General features: G+C 35.2%; 3 protein-coding genes across 5 annotated transcripts in view; 1 reads left to right on the top strand and 2 right to left on the bottom strand.

Moving 5' to 3' along the window:
- The window catches only part of LOC107009083, an 8,179-nt gene extending 2,777 nt beyond the window's left edge, over positions 1-5,402 (bottom strand). For 2 of the 3 annotated variants that reach the window (XR_001455357.2, XM_015208351.2), the window contains exons 1-5: positions 3,691-3,980; positions 2,712-2,856; positions 2,135-2,303; positions 1,329-1,587; positions 360-448 (exon numbers count right to left, since the gene is read on the bottom strand). Coding sequence is in view for 2 of the 3 variants with exons in the window: in XM_015208351.2 (XP_015063837.1) it covers positions 360-448; positions 1,329-1,587; positions 2,135-2,303; positions 2,712-2,856; positions 3,691-3,883 (855 nt within the window). In the remaining variant the exon portion in view is untranslated. Of the gene's footprint in view, positions 1-359; positions 449-1,328; positions 1,588-2,134; positions 2,304-2,711; positions 2,857-3,690; positions 3,981-5,297 lie in introns of those variants that run through there. The other variant, XM_027915088.1, reaches the window with a different exon arrangement.
- On the top strand, positions 5,289-7,184 carry LOC107010588 (uncharacterized protein At2g23090-like). Its single transcript, XM_015209869.2, has 3 exons — positions 5,289-5,490; positions 5,705-5,745; positions 6,859-7,184. Exons 1-3 carry the CDS (start codon positions 5,418-5,420, stop codon positions 6,976-6,978), a joined length of 234 nt encoding a protein of 77 aa, XP_015065355.1. The 5' UTR covers positions 5,289-5,417; the 3' UTR covers positions 6,979-7,184.
- Positions 7,185-7,579: 395 nt separating this feature from the next.
- On the bottom strand, positions 7,580-14,860 carry LOC107010587 (casein kinase II subunit alpha-1). Its single transcript, XM_015209868.2, has 10 exons — positions 14,520-14,860; positions 13,227-13,356; positions 12,411-12,605; positions 10,780-10,937; positions 9,269-9,359; positions 9,018-9,083; positions 8,745-8,827; positions 8,480-8,543; positions 8,286-8,354; positions 7,580-7,819 (listed from the first exon to the last, which is right to left on the bottom strand). The coding sequence occupies exons 1-10, from the start codon at positions 14,603-14,605 to the stop codon at positions 7,760-7,762; spliced, it is 1,002 nt and encodes a 333-aa protein (XP_015065354.1). The 5' UTR covers positions 14,606-14,860; the 3' UTR covers positions 7,580-7,759.
- Positions 14,861-15,412: the final 552 nt, after the last annotated feature.

Raw genomic sequence — 15,412 nt, 5'->3', positions numbered from 1 at the left:
CTCTCTCTCTCTCTCTCTCTCTCTCTGTATTAGAATGGATCTCATCAATCTTTCCAGCGAAGGCCTCGCACAGTAGTAACTAAAATACTTCCTCTATCCATTTTTCCTTGATACACTTCCATTTCCAATTTTGAGACCGAAAGTACAAAAGAATAATTAACTTTAAACATTTTAAATCTAATCAAGGAGGTGTGTTTTCATATAGATAACTTCAACTACTCTCTTCAAAATTAAGGTAAGTAGATTAAAAGATTTAGTACTCCTATTAGAATACATTTCCATGAGAAAACAATAATAGGAATTGGAGAGTCAGAAACGCTGAAACAGTATCCTTTCGAGAAATCTTATCAGAATCATACCACAATGGTTGGAGCCCAAGTAATCCAAAAAACTGCAATTGAGAAGTGCATGGTAGCTTGGGTCCATGACAAAAGCCAAACCCTTTTATCTGCCAAGAATACAATTGGAAAAAGATTAGAAAGTCGATCCAACTACTCCCAATTATGCAATTAGTCATCAAAGACAGCATTTCTTACAGATGCATCTTTCCATCTCATATCATATTAAGATGTTGCAGAACTTCTAATTTCTGAAATTGGACCATTTTAACTATCTTAAGCATTACATTTCAACTAACATATAAACCCAAATTAGGTACAGCCTCATTTTGTATTAGAAGATTACTATACTTGTACTGTTTGATCTACCATTCTGGTAGTATTTATTAACAATAAATGGGTAAATTTCTCTCTGCTTTATGGCTCTGTAATGCTTTCATGCTCTTCTAAAGTATCGACTACTGTTTTTGAGCTAAGTTGATCAAGTACCACCCAAAATAAGATCACAGTAAGAAAAATAAGGTAGCTACACATAGTTTGGACTTTGGTTGAGGGAATAAGGGAGCAATTGGAGACGGAGCGAAAAATCAGATTGACAATGTCTATGAGATTGTGGTCAGCCTTTTGAATTCCTCCTTCCTTACTTTCCCTCTCTTTCTAACACCGGCCCTTTCTTCTTTTTAACTCAAATGTGGCACATTGCCTCCTTTTACTGGAAAGGGAAGCGCAAAAAAGTAAGGAAATAAGTTAAGCCAGATATCTCGTGACTATCCAAGAATTCCAATATTCGGATTGTGGATTTCAGCGGTAAAGCTTATCTGATATTACTTATTTATAGAATCTTTTTATCGGGAGAACCACAGAATTGATCAAATATTTCTTTTAGTGTCACAGTCAGCTATGGAAATGTGCCCCTCAGTTAAGTTGTGACAACAGAAAGTTATATCTTCAGGAAAAGGAACATAAGAATAAATAATAGAGGACTCATACCACTGATTATGTATGTATGAAATTTAGTCTGATATTCTCTAAGAATAATTGATTTTGGATCTTCCTTCCATCCTCGGCTGACATAAGCCAGAGCACTAAGAGCCATTATTACCACTGCACTGGACGGAGCAAGCAAAGTTGTCTTTTCATGACCACCAATTAACCAGTTACCAACCACTTGGCTTCCAATGAAAGATGCAGATTCAACAAAAGTCATTAACCAAAACATGTCATTCACTGAATCCTGCCTCTGCTCAAGCTGCAAAATGATTATAAGGATAACTCATCTTACTCTACTATCAAAGATTCAAAATCATACAGAGATCTGAAATCTGACTGTGAAGACTCCCCGACCGAGAAAAATGTTCAAATGTGATCACATATGCTGCTATGGCAGAATAGGTCCAAAATAGGCTGATGTAGTTGGCAGAGAAAGAAACTCTAAAAGACTATAGATCCACACTCCCCCACCCTAACCCCTTTGCATTTGCTACATTTATTCATCATCTTTTTCAAATGTGATCACATATGCTGCTATGGCAGAATAGGTCCAAAATAAACTTGTGTAGTTGACAAAGAAAGAAACTCTAAAAGACTATAGAGTATACATCCACACTCTCCCATCCTAACCCCTTTGCATTTGCTACATTTATTCATCATCTTTTTTTGGTATAAAAAAGATTCCCTAGATTTATTCATTTTAAAAAGTGGATAAGAATTTTGAGTTAACAAGTCTTCATAATAGTACTTCCCCCATGAAATAGCAAATCATACAATAATAACAAAAAGAGATTCCGAAGACAAACCTTATCATGCTCAACAACCATCCATGTCTCGAAGTTGAAGAAAAATATTGTAGAGGCAAGAGACAGACAGATGCTAGCGAGCCAAATACTTGGATGTCCAGTAACCCTCCTCCATACGGCAACAAAAAGATGCAGCAAGCAAAATAACAAGCTGACTTTTCTCTGGCCACTGCAGGAAGAGAGACAACATAATGATAAGTTTGACAGATGGTATTCTTGACTAATCAAAAAAATGATTTATCTTATGGTGCTCCATCACAATTTTGAGAACAATAAACGATTGAAAACAATAATGATAATCATCATGGACCAATACCGTTTAGTACTTCGGAACATATTCTGGTCAAAGACATAGCTTCAAGTTCAAGCTTTGTTGGACAGTGCAGAAGAAAAATGATCTCATAGACTAAAAAGAATGCATCAAAGGAACGTAGATGAGATTGATACTTCATATCTCCCAAAATGGAAGCTCTATTTCATTATGATGTTGAACCAAATGGTTATGCAGTATACCATAATGGTTATGCAAATAGAGATGGAACATGGTAAACACAGAAAACTAGGCAGGTACCCTTACATCAAATCCGAGAGCATTCCCAAAAAGGTACCGACAAAGAGAGCAGTTGCGTATCCAACACATAGAGAGATGACCATCTGCTCCCTACTAATGCCATGGAATGCTAAGTCGTACTCTCCAAATACTGCCAACAAGCCTTCCATTACTGTAAAAAGTTAAATTAAATAAATGATGATTTTGAATCCAAGCAATCATAAAAAGGACAAACTTATATATCGAGGACGTAATAAAAAGGAAGCATGACTTTTTTTATGGAATATGTGATTTCCGTGTACACCTTAATATGTGTTCTATGATCAGTAATTACCATATCTCTATCAAGTTAAAATAATAATTGACAACTTTGTGGTGTCAGCTCAGCCTTAACATAATATGCTAATAAACAGATTATAAGGGAGCAACTTGTATCAGTATCTCAATTCACGCTCCACATTCAATGTAAAGTTCCCCTATCAACATTTTAACATCATATGTTAGAATAACTTCATTGAGTCTTGAATTAACTTTTGAATTTGATTGATCCAAATTTGTATAGATGTTTATTACTCTACTATAACAACAGGATAATCCACTTTTGTGAACCTGAGTGATCCACAAATGAAAGAAATATCTAACTTGATAAAATGCTCAATGTAGCGACATACAAATTAAGAGATAGTCCATCTATCCAATTAGTTTGAGACGTCAACTTGACCATTTTCAGAACTAAGTCAGACTAGTTTAATTCATTTCTTTAAGTTAAAATTATGAAATCCAGAACCTGCTAGAAGTTTCACTTTTCTCTTTTGGTAAAAAAGAGGGTAAACATCAAACATTTGTAACAGAGGAAATCCAGCAGTTAACAAACAGGGAAACACGTAAAGTTCACTACCTCGCACCAATTTTAGCAGCAAGTAGACTCTAGGAGTTAATTAGAACGCGACATTTCCTAATACTACATTCAGTGGGAACACAAAAACAACTCGGAAAATAACGTCACCTGAAGAAAGCGAATAGAGTAAAAGGAAACTTCTCTGGAAACGAATGAAGGAAGACGAAGGTGCGTGATCGAAAATGGCGGAACTTCTGGTGCTGCTTGGCAAATAGTAGATTGACAAGCAACATGATGTGAAGAAGAATAAACACAGTGCTGGATTTGGCTCCCAAACATTGCTCTCGACGATCACCCCCATTCTTAAGAAAATGTATTTCACCCGATCTCAAAATTACTAGATCATACTAGCGAATAGTGGAACGCGTCTAAATAGAGCCTCGCAATGAACTGTTTCCAAGGCGGGTTAATTTTCAGGGAACTGAAAGCCCATTTATTTGGTCAGGACTCTTTTTGGGCCGATGTAACACTCCATATTAAGCCCAATTAGGAGAAAAGGAAAATTACGCAACAAAACAAACTTATACTATTTAATTACTCATCATAGCTATAGTTTGTTATAATTATCACTCACGATTAACATTATACATTAATTATGTGGGCTAACTTCGAATTTGTATAATTAGTCATGTTTGTATATGCATAATTCGCTAGAATATATAAATACCATATATATAATATACAATTATTTAATTTATATACATATACAATTCACCTCTCTCCCACTCTCTACCCTCTCTCACTCGCATCTCTCCTCCCTCTCCCAATCTCGCTTGCCCTATATATATATATATATATATATACAATTCACCTCTCCCACTCTCTCTCGTCTCTCTCCTCCCTCTCCCAATCTCGCTTGCCCTATATACAAATGTGTGTGTGTGTGTGTGTATATATATATATATATATATATATATATATAATTCACCTATCTCCCGCTCTCTTCCCTTTCTCTCTCGTTTTTCTCCTCCCCCTACCAACCTCTCTTGCCATATATACAAACATACGTATAATATACAATTATCTAACCAATATACATATACAATACAATTCACCTTTCTCCCGCTCTTTTCTCCCTCTCGCTCGCTTCTCTCCTCCATATAACATGTAGCTACATATTGTAATTATCAAACTATAACTACAAAGAATAATTAATTATTTTTAAGTGGCTATGTGTGAAAGTTTCCTATTACAAAAATACACCCCTTTTGTATTAGCAATCAACCAAGTTGGAAAAAAATTGAGTACTTTTTAATGAATAATTATTGGTTATAGACTATAGCTATATTTTTTATTTTTTTATTATTTATAGCAATAAATTTGCACTATATATTAAACACGTATTATAAGCATTTTATATATTATGTTTATTTAATAAGAAATTGATGCAATGTAAAGAGCGTGATAAACATATCATCTATCAATAAAACATGTCTTGTTCATTTATTCTCTATAATATTTATGGTATTGATGTATTATAAGTGTTTAATAAAACAAATAATATTATTATACATCGTATTTTCTTTATGTAAATTCTTCCAAAGTCTTTAATTATTGTTTTTCATTTTATGTATAATGAAATATCATGAATTATTTTTTTAGTAAGCTAATACAAACGAACAGAGTCTAAAAAGGAGATTTTGATAAAATTTAGCATATGGTAAATTCTTAAAATAATGTTTAAAATATTTAGAAATTAAATTAAAATACCGTACTTGTCCTTTCAACATATTTTTGACCTCTCTATCCCCTGCAGCTGCCGTATCCCCGCCACTGTTTTTCGCCTGTAACAGAAGAGCTCTCTAGGGTTTCAACTCACCTCCGTTTCAGCAGTAATGGGTGGAGGCAACGGTCAGAAAGCCAAGATGGCCCGTGAGAAGAACATAGAGAAGATGAAAGGCGCAAAAGGTATTTTGTTTCTAATGATCTGAACCCAATTTCATCCACATCATGCTCTTAATTCAATTGGTCAATTAGCCAAGCCGATTCGATCTCGTTGTTGGAATTCGACGTGGCTGAGAGTGCCTTAATCGCTCTTTTTGTTTGTTTAGATGCTGAGATATGATTTTACGTTAATCGTCAATCTTTTGGCTTTTTACTAACTCTAAAAATCTATCTGCAGGAAGCCAACTTGACGCGAACAAGAAGGCCATGAATATCCAGGTAAAGCCTTTTTATTTATGCAATTTTAGTATGTAAATTGTAATGGGTAATTACTGAATCCCAATATGTAACCTTGTTGAAGGATGTGGTAGGATGAAAGCCAATGCGATAATAGTATAACTAGGATGAATAAACCCCAATAGAGCAGGAAGAATAGGATTTTTCATATAGCACATACCAATTGATTTGGGCAATTGAGGCATAGTTTATTCCTGAATAGAGATGATGAAGGTTAATTGGAAAGATTATCTTATGTTTGCTTCTTTGGATGTCGGAGTGATTTCTTTTGTTCCTTTGGTGACTAACACACTCCTCTGCCTTTTCAAGTAAGGAGACATGAAATATGGAAAGCACATATCCTGGAAATCGGAAATATGGATGTAAGTCTGTTAATGACTTCATCAGGACAGTCCAGTAGTAATAAGAAGAGGGGCATTATATGTTGAAGGTGAGAACCGATCAATCACTCCAATAAATCAATCACCTGGATACCCTTACCACCTATAATCTTTTGTTATTATGTTCGGGCTGGTAACTTCATGGTGTTGAACTTCATCTTTGTATGAGTTCAAAGTACTTTTTGCATATTTCATAATGACAACCCAATAATGGCAACTCTCAATCATGTGTTCCACTGTGTAATCTCCTTTAAATATTCTGTAATTTGGCTCATGTAGCATGTGAAATGTTTAGTCATTCTTCTTACTTAGATACTGGCTATGTGGTTCAATACTCCTATCTTTCTCCTTGTACTTTGAAAATCTGAATTTAGGCAATTCGATTGTTGTTTATGTCTTATTAGATTGTCTTTTGTCTTTCTTTTCCAGTCTTTTACGATATTTCTGTGATGTTGTATAACTTCTGCACTTCTGCCAAAGAGAATTTTCGTAGGCTTTCAACAGGAGATAGCCTAAGTAAAGAGTCGCATTCAAGTCTGAACAATAATCTTTATGGCTCTGCTTATCAGTGTCTACACAGATTTTCTCACCGTGTGAACTATTTTTATGTCTTCTTTCAGCCTCTGATAATTCATTAGTGTCTTTAGAGTTCATCTTGATTGATGTTTGCTTTGATCCTTGACTAACTTGTATGTATTGTTGCGGATGATGGCAGTGCAAGGTGTGCATGCAGACATTTATGTGCACAACGTCAGAGGTGAAGTGCAAGGAACACGCCGAGGCCAAACATCCAAAATCTGACCTCGCTACCTGTTTCCCTCATCTCAAAAAATAAACTTAGGTGTCGAACATGCCTTTTAGAAAATGTTAGTATTATCTCCCATCACTAATCACAAAGTGTCGATCCAAGCAAGATGTAAAATTGTGTATTTGTCCCGCACATAAATAGGTCTGGCCAAATCTTTAGTTGTGTACTCTACTCTTAAATGGTTGATATTATGTCTGGTTTGTCAATGAATTTGGTGTGGTGTTATTGTTCAATGTGGGTGTGAGATGCGTTCTACAGGGTTAACTTCTTTCATTTAATTTTTGTTAGATTCATCTAGAGAAATTGATAATGGATAGCTGCAATTTAATTTCGCAAGTAGGGAGAAAATCTAAGCACTATGCTCCACTGGATGACCACGAGGTATGAGGTTCTCCTCAGCAAGGGCTTCTCTTCATTCTTCTATTTCCCTACACCATATCAATGAACTTACACAAAAGACAAACCACCAAAGCTGAATGCAGAAAAATCCAGTGCACTGATATACAAAGTGGACTAATTTTCAAAAATCTGCTTTTGTTCACATCTAGGGAGGTTAGTACCTTTGGGGAAGGGGGGGGGGGGTGACTTTTGACGCCCAGCGAGTCACTTCCATTTGCAATCAAGGTCACGATCAGGAAATCTAAAAAACACTTTCTCTTGAAATGTTCAATGATGAAGATCTGTAATTCCTGAATTCAGATGTCTGCTCAAGTTCAAATCCACATAGTTCTCACGAATGTCACTTAAATGGATACACAAGGTACATTACACAACTTTTTTTCTTCCCATTAACAGCAAGACAAGAAAGCTACTGTGTCCTCATCCTGCTAGTTTCAGCAGCCCTCACTTGCCCGAAATATGGATGGGCCTAAGAAACAGGGCAGAGAAAGCAGTTAGTAGGTTTCTCAACACACTGTTCAATACTCTAGTTGTGCAAAACAAAACAAATACATGTATAGTGTTCATTGTTAAAAGAAATAATTGAGAAGGGAGAGTGGATTGATTCCAGGAAAGATGCAGATGCAACATCATGACAAAGGAAAAAACATAGCCAAGAGCAGAAACAGAAAGCAACTGGCACTTCACAATCACCAGCTTGTTTCTAACAGAATTTCAAAACAAAAAACTAGTCAAGTTGCGTCTCTTCACCCACTCATCCTCACTGATCTCATTTATTTATAACCTTACATTTTGGTTTTGGTAAAATATGTTTTAAAATGTCACGAAAACATTTTCTTTAATAAGCAATGGTAAACCAATATAAGACAGAAGCTGAGAAGACAATGATAAGGCTCAGAGTTTAAAGCCCATTAATAGTGGATAAAGAGGATTACCATTGCTTCTTTTGCCGTAAGTCTAGTCTGATGATCATAACGGAGAAGCTTGTCAAGATAATCTATAGCCTGCAATGAGAAGCCAAAATCAATTATCAAGTGGGTAGTGAATTGGTTGAGATGTACTTGTCACCATTGCTGGTTTCGTCTTATTCAGAAATACCATAGATACATAAATAGAGAGAGAAGAGTACCTCCGGTGACACTAGATGCTGATTGTCTGCATTAATAAATTTGGACCATGGCTTCCTACTGTGTCTGCAGGGGAAAGACAGATTGTATTCACCTTCAATAGCTAAGAATTTTGGCAATTAATGAGAGAGGACATACTTCTGCTAAAGCTAGTTGCTAAGATCAACTTGGTAACCCTATTTAGTCACAGCTCTAAGTTATTTTGCAATTGCCTTAGCCTACTTTTATCTTGGCGATAAGGGTAAAAAAAGAAAGCAAGAAGCATACCTCCCAACCATAGCCTCTAGCTGAGGATCAAGCTCTAGTTGATACTTGTGCAAGTACGCATTCAACTCATCTGTCCCAAGTACCTATAACAACAATAATCTATCAACTCCATGTCAAGCAGTTATGCTTTACTTCTGTAAATTGAGTGTTCACTTGCAACTGAAGTAACAACTTCTTTGGTTGTTTTCAGATGATCAACCTCCTGCCTCTCACTCAAACAACAAAATTAAGGTATATAAACCCATTGGTCACTGGTCAGTTACTAGGCATTACCTTTGCAATTTTGACGAGCTGATCCTGATTATCATGGCCATAAAAGAAAGGTTCCTTGCGGAAAATCTACCAAAGAAAAGGTATGGTCAGCCACAAAGAAAACAGGAGAAAAAGGAAAATTGATTTCAAACAAACAAATACAAACTTCTAACAAGTCCTTTCGGATGTTTGTAGTTTCCCAGGCCCACAACTGATAGCATAACACTATAAACCAACTGACAGCTTATATTATGAATCATAAAATTTCTCACCATTCCTGCAAACATGCAGCCAAGGCTCCACATGTCCAAAGAATAGTCATAGTCTTGCAAGTCAACTAGAAGTTCAGGGCCCTTGAAGTATCTGAAGTGCAAGAAAAGAAGAACTCAGACTTGCTTCAATAGCATTGATAGTTTATGAACCACTAACTTACGGTACAAAACCAATTTCCCCATATGCAGCTATGCTGATACAGAGTTAGTTTTACATAAACAATTCCTAACCTTCTCCTATAATCCCATTGATTGTTTTAAGTATTCTTTAATGGGTATGGTGCAGAAGCAACTTCCATTCTTTGTTAGCCATCTTAGTGGCTGATCAAAATGGTTCACTACAAAAGTTCCTCCTCAGCTTAACAATAAATGCATGCAACTTAATTTTGCTAGTATACATAAGTGAAAATCTAGAAAGTTAACGGTTTTAGAGATAAGTTGAAGTAAGAGCGGATATAGATGAAACTAGATGAGATTACAGTGCCTAAATGCAAACATTTAGGCTTACTGTTCTGGAGAGTGGAGTAATAGAGGAAGATGTTACACGTAAATTAAAATCAAACAGTTGAAATGGGGAAGCGCTATTTGAATGTTAGTAATAGATGAAGATGTTACAAATAAAATCAAAATCTAACGGTTGTAATGGGGTGCTATAGTGGGTGTTATGTGATAGCAGGACCTACCAAAAGTGAAAGGTATAAGCTCTACAGAACAGTTATAAGACCAACAATGTAATATGAGAGTGAATGTTGAGCCATTAAAAGTTCACACATCCACAAGATAAATGTCGCAGCTAAATCATACAAGATTAGAGAAATGATCACATTTGTGAGAAGGATCAAGTAGCACGCATCAGTGATAAAATGAGAAACTGTTGCTTGAGATGATTTGGTTATGTCTTGCATTAACCCCTCCGGATGCACCGACTCCTGAGTGTGAAACTATGGTGAGTGGAGCTGTTAAAAAAGGAAGTAAACCTAAAATCACATGGAAGGAAGTTGTCTTTAAGCCTTTAAGGACCTATAATTTTAGGGATCCATGTGAACTTACGAAAGGCACAATGGAAGAAAAAATTCTATATATATGCTACATATTAGTCGAGAATATATTAAAATATTAGAATTTTCCTGTAGGTCCTATACTTTCTAGGAGTGTTTTAGCTTTTCAGAATTTTGTCAGTTAAAAAAATATAGAGATTCTAAACTTTACAAGTCCGCAAGATATGGGATTAAATGGAGTAACATGGACAGCAAAAATCATATAACGACCCCGACTAGTTTGGAACTGAAGGGTAGTTGTTGTATATGTAAGTGAATGATGTTCCTTTTATTACTTCTAACTTAAAATATCTATAGCAATGTCACTTGCTTTCTGATTAAAAACTCATGACTTGTCTAGAGAAAAATTTGCAAGTAGAGCATGGATCTACAAATAGAAACGCTCTATGTAGGAAGTTGTTGCTGGCAAAGCAACTATGCCGGTCCAGCCATACTGTCGGCAGATTATCTCACCTTGAAGCCACACGAACATTGTATTCCTTCCCTGGGTGGTAAAATTCAGCAAGACCCCAATCTATCAAGCGAAGCTTCCGCAGTTCATGGTCTATCATAACGTTATGAGGTTTGACATCCCTGTGCATTATTCCCTGTGAATGGCAATAATCTAGTGCCTGCAGGTTGATAAGAAGTTTCAGTTTTCGACCTCCATAATTTGGTAAGCATGTCAAGAAATGTACACAAAGAATAGGTCCCAAAGAGTCTATTAAACAACTGTCACAAGAAATGAAGGCCTCAGCAAATTCAGCAGTCATGCCAAAAACGTGATTCTTTCTTTTCTTTCAAAAAAGAAGGGGAAATTAATAGAGTAAATTAAGCGAATGGAAAGTAAGTATACAGGAACAGATCTAGCATTTGACAAACAATTATGCTGATACACAATGAGAAAGCTTGGGAAGTTATTTCTTTTCTTTTTTTCGCAGGAGGAGGCAAAAGAAAGGAAACCTAGACATATGCTCAGGTAGGCTGGTGATGTAGGCATGTAGCAAAAAGGAAGAACTAACTTCGAGATAGAAATCAACAGGATCCAACAATTAGCATCCCCATTTCCAAATAGTTCCTCTCACGTAAATCAGACAAAAAGGGAATATAATATTACTCATGAAAAAGGAAAATGAAATTTAATTAGCAATTAGCAAACAGAGGAGAGAATATCCATGGCATTGGTGAATTTTTTTCCTTAACCAATTATAAGATCAGAAGAATACAAGAGAGTTACTTAAGAAATCCAAAGTCAGAAAAAAAATGTCACATTGTTAAGAGTAACAACGAGCATAGCCATTAATCTAGATATAAAATCAACTTCCAATAGGCATGCAGTGAATCTAATTCATATCATCTGACAACAAGAGACATAATAAGCACTTCACTATGAGGTCATTTACCTTGTAAAAAACACATTCAGAAGCTATACTTAGACCGAATTGCAGAGGAAAGGTAATCAATTGGAATGACCAAGACAGTGAATGAGCTGACAATATCAACAAAAAAAATCTACATTTTTGTTGATGGATTTGAAATCCATGTATTGGGAGGCAGGATAAGGTGAACAAATATGAGTTTACAGTCTTAGTCATTCCACTAACCCAAGATCACGAGACACATTCGACAGACTCCCAATTATCTAAATATAGATATAAGATGAATCCAAATTAGTGCAGTTTTATGGCACCAGAATCTTGGATTCCAAAATTTCCACTTGAGATGAGCCTAGGAGTTATAACTTTGATAGTTTGATCTCATAATTTGATCATAGTATATGAGAATATATCCACCCAATTCAGAAATAGTTGCTGAGCATAAGAAAACTGCGGACTCCCAAAATTCTCACACTCATACAAACCTTGAAAAGCTGCAATAGAAGGAAATGTGGGAGACAGACGAACTTTTGACCAGATAGTAAGTTAAGACATCAGTACAACTCTATTCTTGGTTCTTTGAGAAGAAAGAAGATACAGAAAAGGAGGACAAAGAGGACAGGAAGTATATAACTGTTACCTTCCTCAAAACAAAAAAAAATCAGGGGAGAGGGAGCATAAATACATAAAAGCCATATTGACTGCCATCTGATATGTTTATCATCTTACCTTGAGAAGCTCATATATGTAGTACCGTATGTCATAGTCTGTTAGCGTTGGGTACAAAACCTTGAAATCTGTGCTGTTCACGTACTCAAAAATTAAGCTTGGAGTTTTTGAATGCTGATCTCTGACGATATCAAGGAGTTTGACAATATTTGGTCCACCACAGAGATTTTGCAATATCTTTATCTCTCTTTTGATCTACACGACACCGCTAATGTCAAGTCAAAAGCATGTATATTCTTTTCTTTTTTTTCCGTATAAAGCACAATATTACAAACTAAAGCAGTGTTAATTTAAAAATTAAGTTAAAGAAAGGATAGGAGGAAAAAAGGTGTATGAACAGAGGATGCATAATACTACCAAAATGATCAAAAAATGTCATCAAGAGATGAACCTAGCAAAATTTTGTCGAGGATGGCTAATTTTTTCCAGATTATGTCACAAACTGACCAATTTTAGGCATTATGCATTTCGTATAACATAACTGAATTTTTTCCAAAGTTCCAAAAAAGAAACTTCACTTATTTCTTTGACACCCTATCAACACATGGATAGATAATTGAGAGTAGTCTTTTTCATGAGTTAAATACAGATTTTTCCATTAAGCCTGTCGATGTTGATGATTCTCAATAGATACTAAGCCCCTTTATATGAGTTAGATACAGATTCTTCCATTAATGTTGAAGATTATCAATAGATATTAAGTCAGACAAAAAATAAGTATTGCATTACAGAAGAACTCTTCCTGCAAACTTCTTCAATTTTTTTTCCTTTTGAAGCAGAAAAATGAAATCTTAATTCAGCCAAAAAACGCCATACCTTTTTCTTCTTAACAGGTTTCAGGATCTTGATTATGCACTTCTCCCTGCTGTTAACATTTATACCTTCAAAAACTTCACTGTATTTTCCTCTTCCAACTTTTCGAACAACCTCATAGTCATCCTGATCACTACAATAATGAATATGACATGCACTAGTGAGGATAATACAATGTAGCTGGTGCATTAAAGTTGAGTAAGTCAAATAGAATCATATCTGAAACCAATACTTGTGTAAGATAAAACTAATCGTTGAGCCAAGGGTCAAGGCACTCTAGAACCAAGATTAACAAACTATATTCTCCCACTTTAGCAAGACAATTATATAGTTCTTGTTACACAAAATGCTCTCATCTTGACAAATGCAGCAGAACTATACAATAACAAAAATAAACTAACTGGTGTCAACTAAATGAAGCCTCTATAATTATCCACTCCACTTCGGGGCTGAGTATTCAATATTTCAACTTTTAACACAACGGGTTCTAAATCTCACTCTTGTTACAAGACTTACACAAACATTTACTTTAGTCCAAATGTGCACCAGCAGGACCAATCCTTAAAATCAACAAATTGGTATATAACACAACAAATTGGTATATTATATTTGTTATTTATCTTCCATTGTATCATGTGGAAGCTAATATAGAAGTAACAAACATATAAAGACTTGAAGCCCAACCTAATCTGGAGCCACAAAATAAAGACTCAGTTCAACAAGACTAGACAGGAGTTTTGCATTAACCCAATAGGTATTTCCCAATGTGAAAGTCATTCCATTCAAGATAGCAGGAATTCGCCAAAATAGGATCTAACACTGATCACACAATTATCTATTAGACAAAAAATAGGAATAAGAAACCCAACATTTGTTTTCAGGTTTCACCCACCCCTGGAGTGGATGTTACAATGCTATGTAACCTCCACTTATCTTTAAACAGGGAAACATAACCAAGAATTATGTTCTTGGATGCTGTAAGAGGATGTCACAATACACCCACTTTTCTTGACGAAAAAAACAAGGAAACATAACCAAGAATTATGTTCTTGGATGCTGTAAGAGGATGTTACAACACCCACTTTTTACTTCAGGCGAAAAAAACAAGGAAACATAAGCAAGAACTATTTTCTTGGATGCTAGAACTGGATGTTATTATTTTACCAAACAATCTTTTTTAAAAAGGTAGTAAACAGCATCTAATTCAAGAATTTCAATCTATTATCCAGTATACAAACCCCCAAAATTAAAAACAATATCAAAAGCGATTAGGGTTAAATAAGGGAAAATATTTACCCCCATTGAACAGTTAGCGATTCGTAATCCCAATATTCCCTAGGACGAAGCACATTGATATCGGTGTATACTCGAGCTTTAGACATGGTTTATCCGGAAATCAGAGACTGAAGAGTTGTTGATTAAGGTATCGGATTTCGGAAAAGGGGCAACAAAGAAGACGCAGGCTGGGTAGATGCAGAGGAGGAATTGGGCCCCGCTTCTGTTTGACGCAACCGCCAGAGCAATAACACTACTTTACTCACACACCATTTTTAGGAAAAAGCCATAGATTGGGAAAGCTTTTTGCTCTCTCTTGTATGCTGCTATTGGGACCCTTTTCACTCTCTACAGGCAAATATCTTTATATGGTCGTTGCCAAATGGCTAATTTGCTTTTCTTAATTTTATATTGTTTTCGCTAAAGGGTCAGAAACTTTTCTGATTTGTCAATTAGGTCCATTTATGTTTTAACCAACCAAAAGAAATAAAATAGGGAAAGGGGCTGATATCAGGGGTGGGCATGGCATGGTATGATGGTATATATCGAAATAATTATATTATATTTAAAAGTTTAATGCCATAATTTTGATATTATGATACTTGGTAGTATATATTTTAGTTTATTTTTTATATTCGATAGTTATTTGATATTTACATATAGCATTATTGAAATATTAAATATCATACCGAAGTATCTAGTTATATAAATGACATATATATTATTAAAATATTAACAAATATGCAACTTAGTGTATTAATATAAGTTGAATGCTCTATTTTGATTGAAATATATTTGGATTGTAAATGATTAACAAAAAGAGTTGTTTGTAATTTATTTTACATATATATTTCTACATGTGTATGTGTTGGTATATGTGATACAAATGAAACATTTTTTTAATTGTCGAATTC

Source organism: Solanum pennellii, chromosome 2 (assembly GCF_001406875.1).
Source record: "Solanum pennellii chromosome 2, SPENNV200".
Classification (NCBI taxonomy): Eukaryota; Viridiplantae; Streptophyta; class Magnoliopsida; order Solanales; family Solanaceae; genus Solanum; species Solanum pennellii.
This window is presented reverse-complemented; position numbering and strand designations above follow the sequence as displayed.